We start from the raw sequence: 27,223 nt of genomic DNA, 5'->3' as shown, positions 1-27,223 counted from the left end.
GCAACGGGACACTCATGGCGGCAGTCTTGACACAAAAAACATCACTGGGGCACAAACCATTGGCCTATTACATTGGAACACTGGATGAAGTGATGCAAGGACACTTCGCCTGCGAGCAATCTCTCGCAGCCGCAGCATTTGCAATTGAAAAAAGTGCAACAATTGTGATGGGGTGTTCTGTGACACTGTTCGTGGAACATTCATTAGTCGCCATATTAGAAAGATCAAAAAGCACATTAACAACTCAGAGAGCCACAGCATATGAAGTTATTCTGCCCAGCGCCAACATACACATAGTGAGATGCAAAACAGTCAACCCTGCCACATTCATCACAGAAGCATGCACAGTGGAAGACATGCAAATGCATGATTGTGCAACATACAGAGGTGAGGATGGAGATATGCCCACAGTAAGTGAAAATGCACTGGCTGAAGGAGAAATATACTTCATAGACGGTTCAGCATCAATAAACTCATAAACAGGAGAAAAACATGTGGGAATAGCTGTTGTGAGATTAGAGGAAGGTGAATATGAAGTACTCGTCCAGCAACGATTACCAGCACATTATTCAACACAAGCAGCAGAGCTAGTAGCACTCATTGAAGCCTTACATGAGGCCAAAGGTTGTGCTGTCAAAATCTATTCAGACTCAGCCTATATGACTACTACAGTACACGGGGGGTTGGCTAGATGGGGGAGAAGAGGATTTAACAGAGCAGATGGGTCCCCTGTGCAACAAGCAGAGTTACTTAAGGAATTGATAGAGGCACTAAAAGAACCTACAATTGTAGCCATAGTAAAATGCCAGGCCCATACAAACAATACTGACGTCATCTCTTTGGGAAACACGGCAGCAGATGCGGCAGCAAAGGAAGCATCCTACTTAACAAAAGAGAGAACAGGTGAGTACTTGACACAGAAAAGCGTGGAAGAGGATCCCCCAGATGGGTATAACTCAATGCCCATATCTCAAATATTAGAACTACAAAATGGGGCGTTAGATGAGCAAAAGGAGCTATGGGAGAAAAGAGGGTGCAGCCAGTCGTCCATGGACCTCCTTTGGTGCCAGAATAATACAGGTAAGGTAGTGATACCCCGCAAGCTGCTATATATAGCATTCCAACAGCTTCCCTTGCCAGCTCACCATGCAAAACAGCACATTGCCGCAGAAATACAAGAACATTGGTTCATCCCAGGGTTGCCAGAACAACTCTCAAAACTTGCAATGGAGTGTACAACATGTCAAATATATAATTCAGGAATGACATTGAGAACATTGCGGTGGATATTGCCCAAACCACCAGGCCCCTTTAGAGAGTTGCATATTGATTATGCAGACATGGGAGAAAGGTGCAATGGGTCACGCTACATGATAGTAGTGGTTTGTCCATTTTCAAGATGGGTAGAGGCAGGACCGTGCGCCCACCCGGATGCGAAGTGCGCTGTAAAGTTTTTAGTGCGGGAAGTGTTTCCGCGCTGGGGAATTTGTGATGTAATTCGCTCTGATAATGGCACGCATTTTGTCAATGATCTGTTCAAGGAGGTTACTGCCCTGCTAGGAATAAAACATAAACTGTGCACTATTTATCACCTGCAAAGTAATGGCGTGGTTGAGAAGATCAACGGCCTTCTTAAAGGGAGGTTGTCAAAGTTGTGTTTTACACTCAAGAAAAATTGGGTGTACTTTTTGCCTCTGGCCTTGTTTGAGTTGAGAAATCAACCCAGCAAGGACCATCACTTGTCCCTGCATGAAATTGTAACAGGAAGGCGCATGCATACTGCAAATTCCCCACTCCACAGACATTCAGACACCCACAGAAGTGCTACAGTGCTAGGGGAAGAATTCAATGAATACTTGACAAAGCTCACAAAAGCCGCCCATATGATAGCAAGGCAACTAGCACCCCCATTTACATGCGAGGAATCAAGTGAGACAACAACACCTGTAGTAGGCAGCCCAACAGGACAGCTGATACCAGGGGAGATGGTGTTTCGTTCATAGGTAGAATGCTCCAAGATTTCATGGCACGTATGAGGTAGTGTACTGCACACCAACAGCAGTTAAGGTAAAGGCCTGAGATACTGGATACATTTGACAGACCTATGAAAAGCGTACGATAGTGTCACACAAGGACAAGAAGGGAAAGTGGACGAGGAGGAAACACAGACGTGATAATGAAAGGGAAAATATTTGCTTCCTTGCCAGTACCCATGTGATGTACATAATAATGATAATGAACTGCAAAAATGTTATTCTCTCTCTCTTTCTCTGTACCCCCATCTTCATGGTTTTCTTACCACTTCTCTCTCTCTCTCTCTCTCTCTCTCTCTCTCTCAGATTGACAAATGAACATGTTAATAGTAAATGTATTTTGATGCTTTGGGATGCTTAATGCACTTTTATTTTTCACCATGTAGGAGAAACGATGGCAACAGACGGGACCCCCCACGAATGTTGTTAGAGCAGATAGACGTGGGAACATTAATTTTGACTTACGTAGATATTCGTATGAGTGTGGCCTGTTTGTATGTGCTGTAATATTCTTCACACTGATGCTTGGCCTAGTTTTATATTGGGCAGTTACATTTATGTATATCGATATAAATGAGGGGGAGGGAACAGACAAGTATGATCAAACAACGAGCCTATCTTATATGGGACGACTTCCAGCTCATATGGGGGCATGACACCCACCACGATGGTACACAACACTTAAATGATACAGACAATAAGAGAGTAACCCCACGTCCTATTTCCCCACACAATGCCTCTGAATATAGTGTTTATGAGTTAAATGATCGAAATCCTTCTGCTTTATCCTGGTTGTATGATGTCACCACCACCGCTGTCACAGCAAAATTTGAAACATCTATAAGGTATGAATCCCCCATAGGTATAAAGGAAGGTAATTTCGGAAATGAGTGAAAGATTTCTTGCCCTGTATGACGAGTGGGAAAAGGCGGGGGCAGGAGAGTCTCCTCCAATACAACATGCATTAGAATATGAGAGCGTACACCCCAGAAGCAATCGGAGAAGGAGGGAGGTTTGGAGGAGAAAATACGACAAGTACTCCGGGCTGGGGCTAGACACGATAAAAGACCCCAGACACCCGCATCAGTCAAACAAATGGTATGCAGACATGAGTTTCACTGCCAAACAAACGACCAATGGGAGCTGCTACGTATGCTCTCTAATACCCCACGCCTCAGGTACCCTTAAGGTACTCCTGCCCCAAGAACTGCCTCTTGCAGACACCCAGTGTCTCCTTCATCTCACCCTATGTAGAATAAAGAACACCTTCCAGGCACACACAGTCTCTTTTGAAATGCTGCAGAATGAAAAAAAACGTGCTACTCGAGACCTAAAGGAGTGATATGCTTGAAGGAAACATTTTTGGTGATTAAAGGAATACTGTTTTTGGAAAACAAATGGAAAGAAGAACAAGTGACATGCAAAGCAGAAGCACTACGAGGGTTGGCAGCAGAAAAACTGCAATGGGTCGAGAAAACATGCGCACCAGTATGGGCCGAGCACATCACAAAGCTCACCTGGGTCACACTCCTGGAAAAACCCTTGAAACTGCAAAAAGAAATTACATATGAACTGTGCTTCCTCGGTGAAGGGAAACATAACATGGGCACAAACAAGAACTGTAACAAAACACTAATCATTCCAGATATGAAGAAAGGGACAGCCGCCCTGTTGGATACTTACTGGGTCTGCGGTAAACAGGCATACTTGCACCTTCCACAATCCTGGAGAGACACGTGTTCTTTGGCAACGCTGCACTGCGCCCTGATGGTGGTTCCGGAGAGTCATATCGAAGGGGGAAAGGGACTGCAAGCCGTCCAAGTTCCAGAACACCCACAAACAACAGATGAGACGCCAATATATGCCCTATCCGCGGACAACATGCAAAGCCCGATATCAAGAAAACGGAGGTCATCCAACTACATATCCAAAGCTTCCACAGAACTTTTAGCACAAATTCCAGACAGATTCCGGCTATTTAACTCCGCTGAAACATTCTTCGCCTCCCTCGTCCCCAGTATCCAAGCGCAAGCCAACGCAAAGTGGCTTCAAATCGCGTGCTGGGAGCTGATCCAACTGGACAATGACACTAAAGAGGGGTTCAACGTGATCAAGGTGGAGCTAAGGGCCCTGTGGCTAATGACAATGCAGAACAGGTATGTCCTAGACCTGTTAATGGCGATGGATGGAGGTGTTTGCCAAAAAATCGGGAGTGCATGTTGCACATTCGTGCCTTCTGCGACCCAGAAACGGAACATTGCCTCATGTTATCACAGCAGAGCACAACCTGGGTGAGCAGATGAAGAAGAAAGGAGGTGTGGAACCAAGCTCTTGGTTTGACGACATTTTTTCATGGGTAGGCTCCTGGCTCGGAATGACTGTTAAAATGCTGATACCCATCATCGTGTTTTTGCTCCTGATTTTTTGTGTGTGCCAGCTAGATCTTCGGTGCTGCGCAAACTCGGTTCCTAATGGTACAATGATGATGGTGACAAAGGGCAATGCTAAAGGAGCAGTGCAGATTACTCAGGTACAAACAGGTGAGGTCCCTAAATCTAAATATAGAATGGTGGCATTGTACTATGACAGGGATATAGTGGACAGATTGTATCACACCACAATAAGAGAGCCCCTCGAACGAGCAGAGTTGTATACTGTTTCTCTCTGTCTCTTTTATGGTATTAGATTAATGAGTTGTAGGATTTATATGTTAAATTGACATAGAAATTAGTGATGAATGTGTATGTGTGGCCACAAGGGCAAAAGGGTAGTGCAGCAGCAATGTATCCACATGGACAGCTCGTGACCGATACTCCACCCCAATGAGCCCAGCTGACCCAAGCACTCCACAATACCACCATATGGATCTCTGCCAATCATGGAGCACCGCACCTACATTGTACATAGAAGCTAGTCTTCACCACCCAATCCCCACGATTATGTGCACCCTATAGCTTACCTCATCCATGACGTATTTTTGTAATAAATATGACTGTCTTTGCTATTGTCAAACAGAGAGCTCTCGGGGTTTGCAGAGTCCTTTGCATGCCCTATATTGATTTAGATAAAGCCTTTTATATCTCACCAGCACTTGGTCTTGGTCTCATTCCCTGTTGGGGTATGTCCATTGTTGCCTCTCATTGTAGAGTTTAACTGTCTTTTTGGGGGACTCTCACTTTCAACCTCATGACCAAGGTAGACCACTTTGCTCTGACCAATTTGACATTTGCTTGCCTTTATGGTCAGATGGGCCTGCGCACAATCCTGCAATGCATAGCCTAAGTGATCAACATGTTATTTCCAAGTAGGGCTGAACATTGCAATGTCATCCAAGTATGCCATGCAGAAGTCCTCCATCCCGTTCAGAAGTTGATTGACCATTCTTTCGAATGTATCAGGTGCATTCTTTAATTCAAAAGGCATAACCTTAAACTGGTAGAGGCCTGCTGGGGTTGAGAATGCAGTTTTCTCCTTGGCATGGTTTGTCAGGACTATTTGCCAATAGTCTGACGTCAGATCAAATGTACCGAGGTACTTGGCTGCACCAAGTTTATCAACCAGTTCATCTGTCCTTGGCAAAGGATGGCCATCAGTCTTAGTGACTGCATTTAGAGTTCTATAGTCCACACAGAATCTCAACTCCTTGGATCCTGCCTTTGGTACTAGAACAACTGGACTAGACCATGGACTTGTAGAGGGCTCTATAACCCCGATATCAAGCATCTTTTTGACCTCTCCTTTGATGTGGGATCTCACATGTTCTGACATTCTGTAACCTCTGATGTTCACAGGTAAACAGTCACCAGTGAGAATATCATGCTGGCCCCAAGGGGTCAAGCCTGGTGAAAGTGAAAACAGGGAGGCAAACTCATTTAACAGAATCTTGCACTCCTGCTGTTGTTCAGATGTCATATTAGAAGAGAGATTGACTCCCTCTATGTTCTCATCCAAAGGTTGGCCTCTGAGTAGGTCAGTTAGAGGTTCACTCTCCTCCTACTCTTGAGTTGAAGCTACAAGCAAAGCTCCCACTTCTGGTCTCAAGACCTATGCCTTCAAACGGTTGGTGTGAAAGACTATCGGAGCCTCCTTAGGTCTGCCTAAATCCACTAAATAGTTCACCTCTCCAAGTTTGCCCAGAACCTTGAAGGGTCCTATCCATTTGTCCTGCAAGGCCCTTTGCCTTGTTGGCACCATAACTAGTACAATCTGGTCTTGAGTAAACTCAACCATGCTGGCCTTCTGGTCATGCCAATGTTTGACCAGAACCTGACCTGCTTTCAAGTTATCACTAGCTTCTGCCATCATGTGTGACATTCTCCTCCGGAGACCTATCACATAGTCAGTCACTCAGACTGGCTTGGGTGAAGCAGCACTCTCCAACCCCTCCTTAATTAGGGCCAATGGACCTCTGACTGGATGGCCACAGAGAAGTTCAAAAGGACTGTAACCAACTCCCTCCTGAGGGACTTCTCTATATCAAAAAAAAGGCATCTCAGTACAAGGTCCCACTTTTTTTTTAAGGGGTTTCTCTAAAGCACCTATCATGCTCTTCATGGTACAATTAAACCTCTCTACCAGTCCATTTGTCTGTGGATGGTAGGCTGTAGAGAACTTGTAAGTGACACCACAGTTTTTCCACATGGCTTGCATGTAGTGGGACATAAAATTGGATCCCCTGTCGGATATCACTTCCTTAGGAAATCCTACTATGGTAAAAATGCCAAGTAGAGTCTTAGCCACAGCCTGAGTCGTAACAGTCCTCATATGTATTGCTTTAGGATACATAGTAGCATGGTCTACTACAATCAGGATAAACCTTTTTCCTGTCATCAGCAGCTCTACTAGTGCCGTTAACCCCCTACCGAACTCCTCGTAATGATGCCCTTTGTTTCCCTAACAACCTTTCAATTAATTCTGACTTTTTGCCTTTAACAGAAAGATTCCTTTCTCTACACCGATGTTTCAGATAATCCACAGTGTAACTAAGGAGGGTCTCCTGACTGTAGCTTTCCATATCAGACATGATTAAAATTGCTTTTTAGTGATGTTTAGCCTTGTGGTTAGTTTATCCAAGGTAATAGCAGCACTCTAAGTGTAATCACTATACTAGATCCTCAACGCTGTACACCAGTTTTAGGCAGAATCATAGTGAGTTAGCGGTTAAGTCTTTGGCAAGAGTTTGAAAAGAAGTCGGTTGAAGGATAAGTTATTTAAACGAATAGAGATGGACAAGCCCTGGGTTGCCAAAAGATTTCAAACACTTTCACTGCGGTCGGATAGAACGAACAACCGGGTTAGAACAGTACCTTAAATGAAGAAGAAGGCTGTAGCTGAGGCAGAAGTACCTGGAAGATCCTGCAGGCTCACGGTTCCTGAAGCAACTGTCGAACTGACACAAAGTAGGAAGACTGGAGGGTCCTGCAATGCCCAGGGAAGAAACCAGCAGCAAAGCATCTAATAAATGGTGCGTGCCTTAAAACCCAAACAGGGTCCAGTCCCCCTGGCTATCTGGTTCACTGCAGCTGTGCACAGCAAATTCTTCCAGGGGAGGGAGGCCTTGCTTGGTGTTTGGCAAACTGGTTGCTCCCACCAGCCAAGGGAAGAAGATTCCTTGTAGATCTTCCCTGTCATCGAATTTTGTTGATTCGGACCTGCGGCAGGGCTTCACCGCAAGGTTCAGTCATGGTAATGGTCCTCTTCTTTCAGCTTCTCTTCTGTTCTCTCATTTTAGTGGCGACTCTGCCATCCCAGAGACTTGCTTTTTATGCAGTTTTCCCCCATTCACACAGCCTGGCTATCAATCACACAGCAGGGTGGCTATCCTGGCAGGACAGTCACCACAGCCAATCATACAGAGTGTGACATGGGTCTCCAAGGAGACCCTGTGCAGGGAGTCTCAAACCCCTCCCTCACATCCTTTCCCCCTCAGACATTCAGGCGCCTAAGCAGGGCTTCTGTGAAGAAGCCCTCCAAAGGATAGTGAACAAAGGAACCAAACCTGGTTTGGCAGGCAGAGTAAAACATGAGAGAGAACTTTACATAAAGAAATGGCAAATAAACCCAGCCGGAACCAAAAAAAAGTAAATGGGGTCAAGCGGATTTAAGTTTGAGGCTACTAACTTAGCCTAAAACAGTTCCACGGCTATTTACATACCACTGCCACCAGCCAAATCTTAACGAAAGGGGAACGAAATAATGTTACATGAGAGACAGATCGAAAGGGATAACTATTAACCCTTTCCAGTACTCTATGTAAGATAGTTTATACTGGGTTTGTGCTTTTAAAAGGACTAATAAAGTCAATGGTAACTTTACATGTTCTGGGAGACATTAGCCAGTCCCAGAAAATTGAGTTTAAAGTGGGAAGTCTGAAAAAGACAACCCTGTGTCAATGCACTAAAGGTGCTGTGGAACACACAGTAAAAAGATGTTGCCTATGGAGCAGGTGAAGCTCCACAGTCTATGAACACGAACAATGTTAAACACACACAGCAAAACACAGGTAAGAGTGGGAAAAAAGGCTCACACGCTCACCAGGTGAAAACATAAATCCTAGAAATCCTGCAAAGCTGCTGAGGGACTCAATAGGTAAGGGAAATTAGCCATTCTGGGGAATTCTCCCTAACAGTATCCCCGCCAAGTTTTGGGGATTATCCCTCCTAGTTGCTGATATGAGCATTTTTTGGCATTCTACTCCTGGCTAAATAACAGATACACATGATATTGAGCACAGGCTGAAATGTGCCTAGCACTGAAGCAAATGTGATATATTTAGGTAGAGAATATTTCAAGCTTGTTTGAAGCTTGTTTCAAGCATGTTAAAATAATCTAGATTTGCACTTGACAAACAACAGCAATAATTGTGTCTGGTGTATATTCATGTTGTAAGGCATTAACCACTCTCCACTGAGGGCACACCATATGCACTAGGCTGTCAATTACAAAATGCCAACTTCTCATATATAAGTACTGTGTTCCTATGAGACTATCTGAAGAGGATCATATGAGGTGACATTACATAGCACTGATACAATATTGACTTCATCTTTATGCCGCCCACTTGATCTTAACATTGGATTAACATTAGATTCAGTGGTGGATCGATGCATTTTAAAAAAAGTCTCTCCTATTTCAAATACAGAATGTGCTTTCCTCCATCTATGTCAAAATAATAACAGAAGAGATCCATTCTCAGATGGCAGAGTTTTGCAAGCTCGGTATGAAAACTATCAGATATCTTTTAACATGAGGAATATAATTAATAGGATTTCCGTCTTCATATTATACTTTAACAATATTGCAAGTCATAACTTTGCAGCCATGACCTTTGATTGGCCAACAATAAGACTCCTTACTTTTGATTCCAGATTAATACATTTCACTCAGATTCACTACTTTACTCCTTGTTATAAAATGATAGGTTATTTATAACGCGCTCAATACCCAGGGGTTTCTAAGCACGGACCTGGGGATCGAACCTGTGTTGTTGCATGTCGTCTACTTCCAAGGCGAGCACGTTGCCCCTAAGCTATCCTCCGTTCGACTTTATTAACTTATTTTTCAACTTTGCAGACAATGGTGCACTTTCTATTGCTGAGTATAGTTGCATTCCATACCACACACCTATATGCCCTGAAACTGCAGCTGGTTCACCTGGTGAATTTCATGCACATTTGTAGATCCACTTGCACTCTATTTGATTGTACTGGATGTCTCTGAAAAATGTAAGATCTTTAAAAAAAGGAAAACATGGTATGTTTTACAGAAGTTACACATTAATGAAAAAAATAAAGCATAGAGTGCATTAACTGTAAAAGTAATCAATTATTGCACCTTAGGGAGTGTGTATCCTCTGAACTGGGTGTGTCTAATCACTGCATGTGGAAGGTTCATAGGGACGATATCAGCAAATCTCTGAATTTCATGGATCACTGCATCGGTGTAGGGCATCCCGCTCCTGTCATTGATAGTTGGACTGCGGTTTCGGCCAATAACTCTGTCAATTTCCTCATGTAATTTGACTGTTGGGAGAAAAGTGATAAACTTAATTTACACCACAGAAATACTTTGACATTGAACTTACTGCATGAGAACCCTCCCCAATTTAGCAGTAATTTAGAAATAGGTCATGTAAATAGTAATAGTCCAACTGATGCTTTCTGCAAGGGGATTGCAGCAGAAATGTATTATGGGGACAAGATCAGTAGTAATATTCTATGAGAAAGATAATATACAGGGCCTCATTACAAGTTTGCTGGTGAGGGAAAAAAGTGCCAGTAATTCCATTACCGCCATTTCTTTTGGTTGTCACAGAGTTACCACCGTTTTTGCTGCACGGCCAAATTATAGGTTTTGTCAGATTTACTGCCGGTGGAATTACTGTGCAGTAAATCTGCTGATTTTTTGGAGGAAACCGCCAGCTTTTTGATGGAAGTCCTCCAGATTTCCTTCAAAATCGGCAGATTTAATGCTCAGTAATACCACAGGCAGTAAATCCTCCAAAATTCCCCATGGAGTCCCATGGAGTCAATACATGGGGATTTATACCGCTGAGTACCTCTGTTTGTCCTCAGACGATAACGACATTGGATTTACTGCCGAATTGCCACCAGACTCGTAATGAGACCCACATTTAAGTGCATTGAGTTTAAACCATCAATGTTTCCAAACATTGAAGGCTTTTTCAATAATGTCCTCTTTGTCATTATTTATGGCAGAGTTCCTGTTTTTGCATGTCATTTTGTATCAGAGTTTGCCCAGGATACTCAGCTTTCACCACCTCTGTTACTAGAGGCAGCTGCTTGTTTAACTTTGATTTCATTTTGATTTTGAAGCATTTGTAATGCAAGAACTGAGTGTAATTAACTGCATCTAGGCGCAGATGATACCAGGCAAAAAGGGCAATATGCTTCAAGACGGTAACACATGAGCGCAGATTCCAAACACAACCGAGGGAGAATTATTTGAAGCAAAATGTTTCAAATCCTTTACAGAACTAGATAAGAGCCCTCCATTCTGATCTCCCAGGGAAGGCAATTTAATAGCCGAGGTCTGTGTAGTGCTAACTGTCTGTCTCCCCTGGAAACATAGCAGGATAATGGTACCACCAGCAGTAGTGTACCAGCTGAAAATAGCTTATGGGGCAGTTATTATCACATTAGTTTATCTGTCAGGTATGACAGTGGCATATTGGTTAGGCACTTATAAATCAGACAGAGGACTATAAAGTTGATTCTGTCTCCAACAGGCAACCAATGAAGAGAACAACACAGGTCAGAAATGTGAGAAGATTTAGGGACTTTGAAAATCAAACTCAGTGCCACATTTTGCACCCTTTGAAGCCGGTGCAAGTGTTTGTGAGGGATCCCAGACAGCAGATCATTGCCATAATCCAGTTGGGAGGTAACCAGTGCTCAAACCACACCGGCATGATCATTTGATGGGACATATGTAAGGGCGAGCCGAAGAGGCTCTAAGGAGTAAAACACTGATTGGAGTTTTGCTCCTACCTGTTTCTCGCATCCTAAATTGGCTTGCCAAATTCAGCCTACATTTTGATTTTAGAAGCAAGGTTCAAGTAAGAACCAATGAAACATGGGTGGGTTTCTCATTATCTGACAGGAGATGTTTTGGCCCAAACAGGGACACCTCTGTTTTACTGGGATTAAGTTGGAGCCAATTGTAGGACATACAGTTTCCAACATCTCACAGGCACTACCCAACTTTGAGAAATGAGTCCCTATAGTAACCCAGTGTCAGAAATATCTGGGTATTGTCAGCATAGGATAGAAAACCCACCCATGACTCCTCAAAATGCTCATAACAGTCTGTATACATAGATTGAACAACAGGGGTTAGAGGGGTACACCATACCCCTGAGGAAGAGAGTCTGACATATAACCACCTAAATTCACCGGCAGTCGATGTTCAGAAAAGATACAGACCATTTAATGGCATGGTCTGAAACATTCCCAACCTTCCTTAAATGTTCCAAGATAATGCTATGGTCTACGGTGACAAATTCTGCAGACATGTCTAGCATAACTAACAAGGAAATCCTGCCCTCATCAGATACCCAAAGAGGTTTGTCCCAAACTGCCATCAGCACTGTTTCAGTGCCACATCCCAGTCGAAACCCAGATTGATAAGGGACGAGCAGAGAACTCTTTCCAACATGATCCTGCAGCTGAACTGTGACATCTTTTTCCAGGTTTTTGCCTGGTTAGGAAAGTCCTGCAACCGGGTGAAAATTCTGTATGTTGTTTGGGTCCAGATTAGATTTTTTCAACAGCAGTGTTACAATGGAATGTTTTAGAGTAGAAGGCAGTATGTCTTGAGAAAGAGAGGCATTAACAAATAGGGTCATGAACGGTGCATGCCAGTAAATCAAATAGCAAATCATTGGTAGGTTTGAGGGTACTTATCAGATTTAGAATGAAGTCCTTTGAAAATATTTTAAAATCGTACAGACCTTGAGAATATTGGTGTGTGGTACCTTTAGACTCAAGGTCAGGTGTAATGATGTTTTGATTTCAGGCTGTCATTTTTGCACAATCTTCTCCTGAATGGCTTGAAAATAACCAATTGAACACACTAACTTTGTTAATTGGAGGGTCGGTAGACATAGAGATATTGCCAGGCTAAATAAAATGTGCAATAACTGGGAAAAGTTCTCTGAGATGATTATTGCCTGACACAATCTTATTATGCAAAAAGTTTGATTTGGCTTTGAAGATTAGCTCCTTATATTCTTTCAAAGCCCTTTTAGTAGTTAAAGTCAAGTCTGTTGTTCTGAGTTTCCAGTATTCTGTCATTTGATATCAACAAAGCAGGACTGTGAGAAAACCAAAGATATATTTTTGGTTTGTTAATTGCAATACAAGAGGTGCAGATTTGGTGCATGCCGCGTCCATAATTGAGGTGCCCTGTTTGAAATAATCATCACATTTCAAAGACAAGTCTTTGCATTCCAGAGCCTCCCATAAAGCAGGGCCTGGTATATTCAACAGACCTTTAGTCCTGTGACGCATAACCGTGCAAGCAGGGGTGGGAGTGCATATTCTTTCCATACTGTCAAAAGAAAACAACCTGATAAAGTGATCTGACCATGTGGTGGGCAAGATGTTAATCATGGTTATTCCTGCACTATGAACCAAAATAGGGTCAAAACAGTGCCCCTATAAGTGGAAGCGGGTCGCACCAAGTGCTTCAGGCTATTACTTTTCAAAACCTCCCAGAACTCCTTAGAGTATGGAGCATTTAAATTGTCAAATCAGATGTTAAAATTACCAATGCAAACCAACTCACAATGCTTAATTCCTGTAGTAGAGAGACATAACTAAGACATTTCCAGAAAACACTTGGCTGTGTCCCAGTAAGATCTTGTATGAAACTGATGGAAGAAGACAGATTATCAAATGTCCCACCTGAGACATGTCATCCCAATTAAGAGGGCCTAGTTGGGAGACCTTTAAGCCAGCTTTAAAGATAACGGCTATAACACCTCCTCATTTCATGGGGTGGTTAATACATTGGATTAAATAGCCTTTAGGAAATAGTATATGGAGCATAGCATGGGACACATCATTGAATCAAGTTTCAGTAATAAAAAAAATGTTGAGCCCATGTTCTTCTCATGAATTATGACAGCATGAAGCACCACCGATCAGCATTAATTAGGGCAGCCTTAAGTGTAACATGGGAGGAGAGCACTAGATCCCTAGCTGAGATAATGTGCTTCTTCTCCTCCAGCGCTAACTCACAAATTCATTTTAAGGTCTGAAGCGTGATCTGGCCAGGTTTTAATTTCAACTCCATTAGAATAGATTTACTATACATTCTGCCCCCAATGATTGCGTTAGAAGTCATTGGTCCTGGAATACTACTCACTGCCTTACAGATGCCCAGAGTCCGAGACCAATGGGTAGAACCCCCCACCCAACTGCAGACAGCCTCAAACATGCCTAAACAGTCTTTGCATGAAGGCTTTGTTGGGACGTTCACCATTGATATCAATGTAGAAAAAAGGTTTACATTGCACACCCCACATTGTTGATTGGGGTAGACGCGATGTTGGCGCAATGTTCCAATCTGGTATGTATCTAGTATAGTTAGTTGGAATGTGATGAGTATTACTATCATTGTTATTTTGTGTGTAGTTTGATACATTTTGGGTTTGCATACACGCAGCAACATAATGACAACTATGCCGGTACAGTTTGAATACAATTTAGTTGTTTGGCGTACAACATAGCGCATAAAGATGGAAAGTGAGGAGCTTTATGCGCACACATGAGAGGGGAAATCCACAGATAGGGAAGCCACTGTGAGGGGATACGGTAGTCCTGAGCACACATACACAAATATTATATGGCCTGCGCTAGCGGCCATGTAGTTATGGTTAAGTTGCTAATCCCATAGGAACAGCACTTTTTGGGTGGCTTATTACCAAACTTTGCAAAAAAAAGTATATGGCCCACTCTAAATGTTCTTGCAAAGTTTGGTGAGGTTTGGTCCAGAGGGGGCAAAGTTATAGGGGGGATCCCAACATTTTTTTTTTTTCCCATTGACATAATGGGAAAAAACTTTGCTCACGCCTACAGCCCAAACCGCTGGACAGATTTTCACCAAATTTGTGTCAAGAGCAGCGGCTTGGTCCTGAAAGCATGCTTTTGTTAATTTGGTGTAAATCCGTCCAGTAGTTTTTTTTGTGTTTAAACCAAAATGTAAGACAAAAACATTAGTGATATCTATGTCCACTCCACAGACACACTTCCCTGCGCGCTCTGCGGACAGGACACCGATTGGCTAATAGACTTGCGTCATGTCCGCGGACACACAACGTGTTCGCTGATTAGTTGGCGTGAAGCGTGAGGTGCGTCAGAATTCTGGAAATGACCGCCATCTTGGATTCGCGGATATCGGCCGGTGTCCGCGGACATCGCGGTAAAAACAGATTAAAAAACACAACATTGCACTTGTCAAATTTATCCTATAATCTCTGGGAATGTTAGGGGCCGGATGGAATATGGCTGCAAGAAGCACTTCAGATGTTTGGGGACAGTTTTTGGATGGCATATAACTTTGGCACCACTCAATGAAACCGCATGGAATTTTGCAATTTTATTCCCGTCCTGATTCCAAATGTATTTACAAAGTTTGGTGGGATTCTGTCAAGAGGGAGCGAAATTAGAGGGGGGGTCTCAAAATAATGTAAAGGCGTTTAAATGAGGTGCTATCTGATGAATGTAGACTTAATTTGGCCAACTGATAATAGAACTAGATATTAATATTTTTGCGAAGTTTGGTGCGATTTTGTCAAGGGGGGTAAAATTATATGGGGGTTCCAATATAATGTAAAGGTTTATAAATGAGGTGCAATTTGACAAACCTACACTTATTTTGGCAAACCGATAGTGGATCTAGATATAAATGTTTTTACGAAGTTTGGTGGGATTTTGTCAAAAGGGGGCAAAATTACAGGGGGGTCCCAAAATATTGTAAAGGCTTATAAATATGGTGCCATTTCACAAATGTACACAAAGATTTGCAAAAAGATTATAAAGCTAGATATAAATGTTTTCTTAAAGTCTGAATGGACAAGTGTCATAATGTATGTACAAAAAATAGTGATTTACCTTTGGTGACTGGGGTGTAGCCTGTGGCCATGGGCAGTGGCCATATTTTCCGGGTCTTGGAATAAGGTCCTAATCCGGACAATTAGGCTACTGGCCACGACAATGAGGGACAAAACAAAGGTGGTTAAAGCGGCCATGTACACCTGGGACAGGCTTTGTGGTAAAGTGCTTGTGGTAATATGGTCATAGGATTCTCGTTTCGCCTTCTGCAAGCTGCCATGGAAAGTGAAGAGGGGCCCTGTATGGAACCCCGTCTTCCCTTTCCATGGTGGCCATCTTGGAAAGGGATTTTCCTTCCTAAACGCGTCCCGGTGTAGGAAGAAAAATCCTTTTCTTAGCACCCCAGGTTCCCACTTTGGGAACCTAGGGTGATAATGGCCTTCATCCCCCCTTACAGGGGCTGGAATGGGGGGATAATGATTGCTTGGGCTGATATAACTTTTGAATTTTAAGTTTTTGACTGTCAGTGAATAAACTCACCTGCCCTAGATATGTCAGTGAACACAAAAAGAAGGGGCTAGACATGTGATGCTATCAGTGATGTCATCAATCATATTTGTTATGTCATCTTTGATGTCATGGGTGTTATTCTTAGCAGTGCACGGTGGTGGCGCGAGTTATCGTTTCTTCGCTTACCATAACTGGCGAATTTCAGGGGCTTTTCGGTTTTACTTGTAACCATAACGTCCCTTTAACAAAGTTTTTTCATTGATTTCGATAGGTTTTTAGTAGAGCAACTTAACCATAACGTCCCTTTAACAAAGATTTTTCATTGAATTTCATAGGTTTTTATGAGTCCAACTTAACCATAACGTCCCTTTAACAACGTTTTTTCAGTGAATATATATATATATGTATATATATATACCCCAGGTATATATTACATGGCCACAGTAGTGGGCATGTAGTTATGGTTAAATTGGTGTTTCCATAGGAAGAGCACTTTTTGGGCAGCTTATAACTTCGCTCTCCCTGGACGAATCCTCACCATACTTTGCAAAAAAAGTATTTGGGTCACTCTGAATTTTTTTGCAAAGTTTGGTGAGGATTCGTCCAGGGAGGGCAACGTTATAGGGGGGAGTCCCAAAACTTTTTTTTTTCCCATAGACATAATGGGAAAAAACTTTGCGCACGGCCACAGGCCAAACAGCTGGACGGATTTACACCAAATTTGCGGCAGGAGCGGGGGCTTGGTCCCGAAAGCGTGCTTTTGCAAATTTGGTGTAAATCCGTCCAGTAGTTTTTTATAAAATGACCAAAACGTAAGGCAAAAAAATTAGTGATATCTGTGTTCGCTTTGCGGACGGACTTCCCTGTTCGCTCCGCGGACAGCACCCCGATTGGCCCATGGCCTTGCGTCATGTCCGCGGACATGCGACGTGTTCGGTGATTGGACGGCGAGGGGCGTGGAGCGCGTCAGTTTTTCTGTGGCGCCCGCCATCTTGTATTCGCCGTCGACCGCGTACAGCGCGGTGAAACGTGGATAAAAAATTGTATTTAGTGCCGTGTGTTGGTGTGTAAGAGTGTTTGGGGAGGGTGGGGGAGTATGAGATAGGTTCAATGTTTTGTTTTTTTATGTGCTAGACGTTTTTGTTGCGTTCGATTTGTCCGCGGAGAACACGGCTGTTCTGACATTTTGTAAATAAACTAAATGGTGGGGTGTTTGGAGGACGGAGTTTGTGTAATTTTTGTTCGCAAGGAAGGTAAAAATGAGCTATGAACACTCGCGGTGTACTTAATTGTTCATAAATACACAAACTGGGGGTGTCCTCAGGACACTGTCCGCATTGTAATCTGTCTAGTTGAATGTGTTCTAAGAACACTCGCGGTGTCCCGAAATGGTTGCAATTACACAAAATGGGGGTGTTCTGAGAACGTTGTTTGTATTGTTCGTTGTCAGGGTGAAAGTGTTTTAAGACCACTCCTTTTGTCCGCTAATAGTACAATTTCCTATGGGCGTTAACCGACTTTTTGTCCACTAAAGAAACGATAAATCCGGCTGGTGTGCGCCGACATTATGTGATAATCCTATGACTGGCGCTATTGACCTGGCTGACTTGCTTTTGCGACACTTAATCATATCTCCCGCCCCTAAGCCTGATATTATCAAAGCATTCATATTCCCCGCCTCTCTCCGTGACGTTACAGGGTGCGTCATCAAACGCACCCAGACCTCTGCAGTCCTAAGTGACTTTACACAGAACCCGAAGACAACACATATTATGTCACAACACAGTGCGCCACAATTCGGAATATGAAACAGTGATTTAAAAGCAAACAGCAAGATTGGAAATTTTGTAAAGTACATTTATTTGACATCAAATGTTTACAGAATATTCAGCAATTTGCATTTGTCTTTGTTGTCGATCCGCAAAAAGTTCTTGTTGAGGCACGCGATGTTCCTTTGCGGTACAGAGGGTGTTAGATCAGCTTACAACTCAGTGCGCCACAATTCGGAATATGAAACTGTGGTTTAAAAGTAAACAGCAGGATTGTACATTTGGTAAAGTACATTTATTTCACATGAAATGTTTAGCGAATATTCAGCGATTTCCTATTGTCTCTGCTGTCGATCAGCAAAAGTTTATTTTGAGCCATGTGTTGTTCCTTTGAGGTAGATAGGCTGTTAGTTTATGATAAAAGCAGTAAATGGTCGCTCTGATAATCGGAAGGTTGCTCCAACAACAAGCCATTAGACTACCCTATTGGTTGGTATGTTGTTTGTAGCCGCTAGTACTGCCTAAGGGCATATTGGTCCTTGGTGATTGTCCCATAAAATGGTGAGGGTCATAAAGGTGCATATTTGGACCTGCACCTGGCAGTTGAAGACCCCATCCGCTGGAGTCTGTAAATCGTGACATAGGCAAAATTGGGCCACATAGCTGTTTTAAAAAACATAAATTTGTCTCACCAGCCGATCTTCATTAAAAATCATCATTTTATTTATTAGGACGTGAAACTATTTGCTATCGAAGATCGTGCAACGGAGTATGTTAATAATAAAATAATAATATTTTCCCATTCATATAGCGCTAAGAACCGTGAGGTATCTAAGCGGTGCTTATTATTAACCACGGTGTGTGGTGCTCATTTATCGACCACGGAAGGATGAAAGGCTGAGTTTGGCCTTGCCGGGATTCGTACTTGCATTAGCAAGCTGTGCACGGATGTCAAAGCGAGCGTTGTACTCGCTGTGCCACTTGACAGGCTACAGTGAAGTGGCACAGCGGGTAGAGCGCTTGACCGCCTATAGACCAGTTAAATTATTTCTATTAACCCACCCTGTGTCGTCTGCCTTTTTCAGAGCCCTCTAAACGACAGGGGATCAATTCGGCGGTGATAGTGCGCGGTAGAAAACATTATGCCACTTTCAACGAACAACTTCAACTTGAGCGGTCTTTAATGCTACGCTATTGTAATTATATTTGGTATAAAATAATCTAAAGGGTTACTTACAGTACAATTGCAATTTCCATTGTCTACGAGTAGTGAAGTCCCAAAATACGACTCCGCGTGTGCGAACGATCTTTCGCATAGTGGTATAATATATAAAAGTGGTTTCGTTTCAGAAATTTCATCCTTATCTTCTCTTACGTTTTAGCAACACTCCTTCAAGAGAAGTCCTTCATCACAATCTCTGTCTGTCAAGGTCAAAACACAATACAACCTTATAGTCCGCTTCGTGAGCCTCTCCGGGGACCGAGAAAAAAATGGAAGCAGCTGACCTTAACTGTGAACGAGCATAAATTCTTACTTTGCAACATTCTGTGTAAAGCCATCTGTGAGAAGTTGGTTTTTGCACGCCATTTTTGTATATTGTTTGCGTGATATTAAAAAAAGTTTGTTTAAGGGACGTTATGGTTCTAAGTACAGCCGAAAGACCCCTGAAAATCGCAAGTTATGGTAAACTATGAAAAATATCTCGCACCACCACCGTGCACTGCTAAGACTAACACCCAGGACATCAAAGATGACATCGCAAATGTCATTGATGAAATCACTGATGACATCACATGTGTATGTACTTTTCATGGAATTTATGTACTAGGGATTTTTATTATAATGTTGCGAAAAAAGTGTCAAGGATATTGCAATAAATATCATACCGTTATTAGTGCTTTGAACGATGCATTGATATAAATAGCATTGTATTATGGGATTCTATCTAGTATACTGAGCTACTAATGGAGAAACATAGCATTGTGTGCAGAGTACAAGATGAAAGTATAATATTTGTAATGCTAATATGTTGAATAATTAAATGATAATTGTGCTGAAATGTTCGAAAATTCACAAAATGGGGGTGTTCTGAGGACGTTATTCGTATTGTGTGATTGCTTAGCTGTATGCAATGAGGGAATGGCACAGAGAGTAAAGTGGACGCCTTCCGCGGACACCGCGGCTGTTCGTGGACAAGGCGTGCTACATCCGTGTTTTTCCAGGAAATCCAACATGGAAAGAAGACTGTACGGATCAGCCAATCAGATGTCGAGGTTGTGGATTTGTGTTGAAAGAGACTGTGTGTGGTGAAGCTGGCAGAAGTAGAGAAAGTCAGGGTGTTGGTGTTTGGAAATATGTTTGTGTATGGTTTACAACAGTACGCTCAATGGAGGCATGTTGCAAAGAACTTTGATGTGAAAGGAGTGGATGTGGTGTGGAGCACTGTGCCTGATTGCAATGCACAAGGAATTGTACAAGTTTGTGAGGATATGGCCACGATGAACAGTCCGCATGTGGTAGTTTTGCACTATGGTGCTTTCCATTTGGTCAACGTCAGTGCCCCTACTTTGTTGGCTGATTTGGAACGCTTGGTTCAAGCCGTAATGAAGATCCTTCCAAATGCGAAAGTAATTTTTTCTGGTTTACTACCTAGGGCAATATGGGACAATAGTTCAGTTTTTTGTCCTGAGCAAAACATTGCTAGGTGTGTCATCAACCGAGGCATGTGTCCCTTCATGCTTGGAGCTGGCATGTTCTTCTGTAACAATGAGAATATTGATGCCAGTAATGCTGTTAATTTTAAAGAATATGGCATTTCTTTATCTTTTACGGGAAATGCCTTTCTATTTTGGAATGTAAGGGTTGCTTTGGAGAAGGTTTATGTGAAGATTTTAGGAGTAAAGTAAGAAAAAAAACAAGAAAAGAAATACAAAATAACAGGTGTCTGTCAAGCATCTGTAAAAAAAACAAAAAAAACGGCTCTTTTCAGAGCCAACTTCAAAGGGGAAATGGGGCACACTATTTAAATTTACATTCACCACGCTCAGATTTTCGATATGTCCGCGGACATGGCGGTCATACGCGGACATGAAAATCACTACGAGGGGGTTAGTATGTTCTATGTTACATGTATATGAAGTCAGGGATATTATGGTTAAATTGTGCTACTAAAAACCTATGAAATTCAGTGAAAAAACTTTGTTAAAGGGATGTTATGGTTAAGTTGCGCTACTAAAAACCTTTGAAATTCAGTAAAAAAACTTTGTTAAAGGGACGTTATGGTTAAGTTGCGCTACTAAAAACCTATGAAATTCAGTGAAAAAACTTTGTTAAAGGGACGTTATGGTTCAAAGTAAAACCGAAAAACCAGTGAAATTCGGCAGTTATGTTAACATAAGCAACCATAACTCACGCCACCGTGCACTGCTAACACTAACACCCTGGACATCAAAGATGACATCACATGGCTGGCTCTCCCTTTTTATCCTTTACTGACAAAGCCACATAGTTTTCTTCAGTAACAGTCATTAAGTAAAAATTGAAAAGGTACTATATTTGTAGACTTAGGGTCAAGTCACATCATATGAAACATATACATAGCGGAAGACACAGGCTTGAAAGAGAGCAATCCTTTCTGTGCATGAAGATAATCATTAGGGTTATCAGCACTTTCTCATAGTTTTATTTTTATTACTCTACCTTCCCTGTATATGCTCATATTTGTATACATTATACTCACTCTCCTTTCCTTTTGGTGCAGTCACATCATGTGATACACATACATATGGTAAGTAGCAGCTTTGCAACAGAGCAATAGTTTCTCTGCATAAAGACAATCAGTTAGGTTATGAACTCTTTCTGCTACTACTTCTGCTTTTTTATTTACTTCACTGTCCCTGTATATACTCATATTTGTATGTGTTGTTGTCTCTTTGTGTTTTGTCTGTAATAATTATGTATTCAGTGGGTTTTATTATCTACTTATTACATGTTTCACAGTACGCAAAACTCTAATAAGAAAGCAGTTATCATTTCAGTATTCAACATGGCAAGATTATGAATATGGCACCTTCATCATGTATGCTGCACACACTGCCTATGTTTCTGCATGAGTAGCTTAGTATACTGGATAGAACTTCATAATAGAATGCTATTTATATCAATGCATTGCTTAATGCACTAATTAGCTCATGATATTTATCCCAATGATCCTTGACAGTTTTTGGTCAGCATTATAAGAATCCCTTGTACAGAGTTTTTATGAAAAGTAAATGCACATGTGATGTCATCAGTGATGCCATAAATGACATTTGTGATGTCATCTTTGATGTCCTGGGTGTTAGTGTTAGCAGTGCACGGTGGCGCGAGTTATGATTGCTTATGTTACCATAACTGCCGAATTTCAGGGGTTTTTCGGTTTTACTTTGAACCATAACATCCCTTTAACAAAGTTTTTTCACTGAATTTCATAGGTTTTTAGTAGCGCAACTTAACCATAACATCCCTTTAACAAAGTTGTTTTACTAAATTTCATAGGTTTCTGGGGTTTTCAAGAGGGATTTGTTTGGGACATTTGGACAACAGGGGTGTATTGTGAATACATGGGAAGGTCATATACAGCAGGTCTCTCATATCTGGGGTTTGTGTAGGCCGCAGAAGCCTGAGTTGGTGAGATAAACTTTGTGTGACTGGAGAGTTTGTTGACTGGTGTCAAAGGAAGGAGGAAGGCATCTAAGTACATTTGACCAGTTGTGATAGAATCAAATGGTCATTTGAGAGCAGGATACAATGAAGTGCTAGTTGGTCATAGGTTTATGACGTGGTGTCATTGTGGATAAGGGATATAATCTTCCTGAGAACATGGATACTTGTTATTCAGTGACCAGGGAAGTCCGGCCACATGGCAGGGTCAACTTGGGGCCAGTTAATAAACAAGGGGCAAGAGGTGCTTAAGGGCAGAGGTGGCAAATGGTATATGGGGTTCAATTATGTTTTCAGGAAGATTACTAGGATGTGGACTATAGGCATTGTGCGCTGAAATGGCAGTTGCAACAAATAAGCAGGAAACGATAAATGCCGGGACACCAGCAAGTCTGGGAAGACAAGATGTTTATTGCTGATTCAATGGAAACATGTTTATTTCTCTCCCTCGTCATATTGAAGGAGTATTCTTGTAAAAGCCATGTGCATCACACCCGGAGTTAGAACTCCCTGACCAAATGGAATTTGTAATAAATCAGGATTGTTGTAGGTGAATGAGTAATCATGGGATGATGTCATGATCAAGTATCGAAAGAGCCCAAAAGGGGTTGTACTCATAAATATGATCTAATGTAAACATATGTTGAAGGGGATGGTGTTTAGGTGAATATATCCAATAAGAGCATGGGAATTTAGGGGATTAGATTTCCTTGTATATGGTTAGCCAATCAGATTTGCAGGAATAACTTTCTAACAAAATATGTGGTAGTGTGTTAAATGTTGTAACAATGTATGTAAAGTGTATCTTTTGTATGGCTCGAGGAAACGCGGGTTAGTTATGTCTCTAAGGAGTCATCTAGCCCCTCCCAGCCGTTTCTGTACAATAAACTTGCTTTACTGAGAAGTGGGCTAATTCTGGGTAGAGAGATCTGAGGTCTGCCATAACAGCTGTTTTGGGCACGTTAAGGCCTGTGGCCCTCGCTAATGGTGTCACAGTGGTGCGATCTGCTGTGCCAGGTGGGGAATGGAGTACACACTGTGTCAGACTAATGCCCCACAGTCAATGATTTAACATTCAGATTCAGTAGTTCATGTCACAGTAAAGACTGAGCATAACATTCACAAATACAGCATAGATTTGTCAAATAATTCCCTTTCTGTTTGATGTTATGATTCTGGAGCTTTTAACTCTTAGCCATAGCTCCTGGGCCCAGTTTTCTTGAAAGCACACTAAGAGTGCATCCATGCTTCCAAAATCATTGATCAATTATTTCTGGTTGATGTATACAAGCTTACATCTTATTCTGTCTTTCATTCGATTGTGCCCATTGCTAGGCTATTGGGTCATGGTGTAGAGTCAAAGGAAGGCAAGAGGAATGAATGGCAGTTTTTTATCCTGAGAAGCGTGAGGCAGTCATGATACAGCCCTCACCTCTGGGGTTGTTTGGGTAGTAGACATTTTTCCTAACTACAGATTCCCAAAGGACAGCGTATTCCTGGGATTATCTGCAAAGCCCAGGTGAAGAAGTGTTCTGGGGTACTTTACATTTCAAATGTGTACTGAAGGATGCTTTCCCAGCTGAAACAAACTGGATCTTTGTGCCTTAGAATATGGAATTGGTTGTTGGATATTTTAAAATAGATCCTCTTAGATTATGTTCCTTTTACCTGATTTAATGTACTCCACCATCCAGACATTGTTAGGATGTAGTTTGCCCTTTTGTGTTTGTTAAATATATCCTTAGGTGCTGTGGGAGCTTCTTTCATGCAACCCATATTGTAGGACTCAGGCATAAAGGAACCCAGAAAGCAGTTTGAATAAACCATCCGATGAGGTTGATCTTCATAGAATGATCTAGTAAGAGCTGAAAAGACTTTGCCAACCTTAGTTGTCACTCGACACTTCAGAAATAAGGGGCCCATCCTTGTCTTTGTTGTCAAAATTGTATGAACCCAATTAAGGAAGACCTAATACATACTCCATATTGAGTAAAGGTGATCAAACTGCTTCAGTTAACACATGCAATTTGAATAATGTAATATATGCAATAATATTTCCCTTTGCATTTTGCTAAGTGGAGATGGCGTCTCATAGGGCTAAATGGGATATAGTCAGAGCATAAATCTAATGTGAGAACAAATAATGTCCAATTACCCATAGCAGTATATTTTGTACAAGCGAGACATAATATAGCACAGGTGAAAGATATTATACCGAAACCACATAATTTACTGAAAAGCGGTGGGTATATGTTGAAAATGTTACAGCAAAGACAAGCCTATTGGATAGATACATTCTAAGCATTTTCCCCTAAGTACATGAATCTACAATTATATTTGTCCTGTTTAATTTGATGAATGGGAAAATACAGTACGTAGTCCTACATAAGAAATGCTAGCCAGTTATATTGTTTTGAATATACTGTCCTAAATATCAATATGCATTTTTTAGGATGTTGGTCAAAACAGAAAGTCAAAAAGGTATCGGCCATGCATGCTACTTTAGGACAATGTTTAAGGGTATAATAAATATTGATGGATTGTTGTTGATCCTTATAAAAACTAGAGCAGGCGCTGAGATGGCATGTGTGAGTGCCTCAAATTTTCACAGGGCAGGACTACTACACATGGTTTGCAATGTAGAATAACCAAGAATTAGGGAACTCCATATGGCATCTCTCGACTTCACATTGATTATGTCTGGCTTCCAAGAATATTAATGGTGCTACAAGAAAATCAATGCATCTAAATGATATATGATTTATTTTGGCATTTGCCACAAAAGCATTCAAAGATATAAAAAAAAACAGAACACTTTTGAAACAGCATTTTTTTTAAAACTTTGGTTTTATTCACATTTTCGTAATGTTACAAACAGATTCAATGCAGATTTGAAGTGTATACATTCAACTAGCCCATTAAACCCATCCCCCTCCTCCCCCTATCCCCGTGCCCCAACACCGACCCTCCCCCCAATCCTGGCACCCAAACAAGAACTTTGATCTTGGGATACTCTAAATGTTCTCCTCGAATCCTGTACTTAGGAGATGATGTGATTGGTGACCATATTGCCTGCTGAGTTGAGGCTGCCGTCCCCCGGGCCGTGGGCATCCGGTTTGTTTACTGCACATCTCTGACGCCGTCCCCCCATTCATGCCAGGGCCTCGCCTTGGTGTCAGTGAACATCCCATCTCCAGGTCTGCTGCACCCCATACCAGTTCGCTAGGAATGAACCAGAATCGTTGTTCACCATTGCAGTCAGTTTGTCGATCAGGAACATGTTCTTCACTTTTTTCAGTCAGTCTTCCTTGGGGGTTTCCGGGCTCTTCCACTTCTGCGCCAGGGCCACCCTGCCCCTCCCTCAACATTGTTTCCCACATCCTTGGGTACCTATGAATTTCTGTTTCCTCTGGGGGGAGCCCCAGCAGCATCGTCAGAGGGTTTAGTGGGAGAAGTTCATCAGCTTCCCCCAGAAGTCTTGGACTTTTGGGCAGTGCCAACACATGTGGTTCCTGGTGCCCACCTGGCCGCATCCCCTTGGGCATTTTGGTGACACCCCTGGGAACATCTTTGACAGTTTCACTGGATCTCTATGCCACCCCTGCAGAATCTTAAAATTATGCTCCATGTCCGAGGTGAATAAGTTCCCATGGAATGCTATTTTGAATATCCTTGACCAAGCGTCCTCTGAAATATCCTCTCCTGCCAGGTTGTTACAGAATGAGCGGAAACTCCTCCTTCCCGGAAGGTTGTTGGTGTTCAAGATTTTGTACATACTAGGTACAGCCCCCTTCCTTGAAGTCGCCGTGTCCAGGAGCTTCTCAAAGGGGGTCAGCTGTCTCCTCAGGTTTTGACCCCATGACTGGTTGCAGAGAATTCCCTTGAGGCGGAGGTATTCGAAGATAGAAAGAGACTCATGACAGAGAGTGTCGCTCAGTTCCTCGTATGCTAGAAATTCGCCCTCTCTGAACATCTGCCCCGCCCATTCCATTCCCATGTCTCACCAGGTCTGGGACTACCGGAACCCCCTACTACCCAGTTTGAGAGGGTGGCCCTAAAGAGAGGTCATCGGGGATGGCCATGAAGTAAGGTTACCAGTCTGTGGGCCCTCTTTCCAGATTTCCCAAAGAACTCCCAAGGTCGGGTGGGTTTTCAGGTTTCTCGGGATTGTCTTGCGCGGGGCCCACAGGAGGTCACAAACCTTTAGAGAGTGGGCATCCATGTCCTCTAAATATGACCAGTATGTCCCCATCGCTTATTTCATATGTTCCAGGAGGACGCGCAGCTGGGCGGCGCAGAAATAAAGCTGAAAATCCGGTAACCCAAACCCTCCCTCCTCCTTTGGTAGAGTTGGGATGGTCGTCCCGGTCCTCAGGGTTTCACTTGCCATATGAAGTCTCGTATTGCGTTCTGTAGATCCCCAACGGTTTGTTCGGGGACGCTGGTTGGGAGTGCCGTAAAGAGGTACAGGAGCCGTGGCAGTACATTCATCTTTACCGCCGTCATCCAGCCATACCAGGACAGAATCATCTTGCCCCATCTCCTCAGGTCTGATGTGATCCCTGCCATTATGGGGTCATAGTTGGTGGTGGTGAGTTTTGACAGGTCCCTGGTAAGAAGGACGCCCAGGTA

The 27,223-nt window shown here is 42.5% G+C and overlaps 1 protein-coding gene across 1 annotated transcript in view; it reads right to left on the bottom strand.

Annotated features, from left to right (window-relative positions):
* The window catches only part of LOC138566785 (cytochrome P450 2F2-like), a 541,781-nt gene that overhangs the window by 37,308 nt on the left and 477,250 nt on the right, over positions 1 to 27,223 (bottom strand). The window contains exon 7 of the mRNA XM_069644435.1: positions 9,867 to 10,054. Coding sequence (XP_069500536.1) covers positions 9,867 to 10,054 — 188 coding nt within the window. The remainder of the gene's footprint in view (positions 1 to 9,866; positions 10,055 to 27,223) is intronic.

This window comes from Ambystoma mexicanum, chromosome 2p (assembly GCF_040938575.1).
Source record: "Ambystoma mexicanum isolate Mex_15411 chromosome 2p, UKY_AmexF1_1, whole genome shotgun sequence".
Classification (NCBI taxonomy): domain Eukaryota; kingdom Metazoa; phylum Chordata; class Amphibia; order Caudata; family Ambystomatidae; genus Ambystoma; species Ambystoma mexicanum.
The sequence above is the reverse complement of the archived record's forward strand: the minus strand, read 5'-3'. Positions and strand labels throughout refer to the sequence as shown.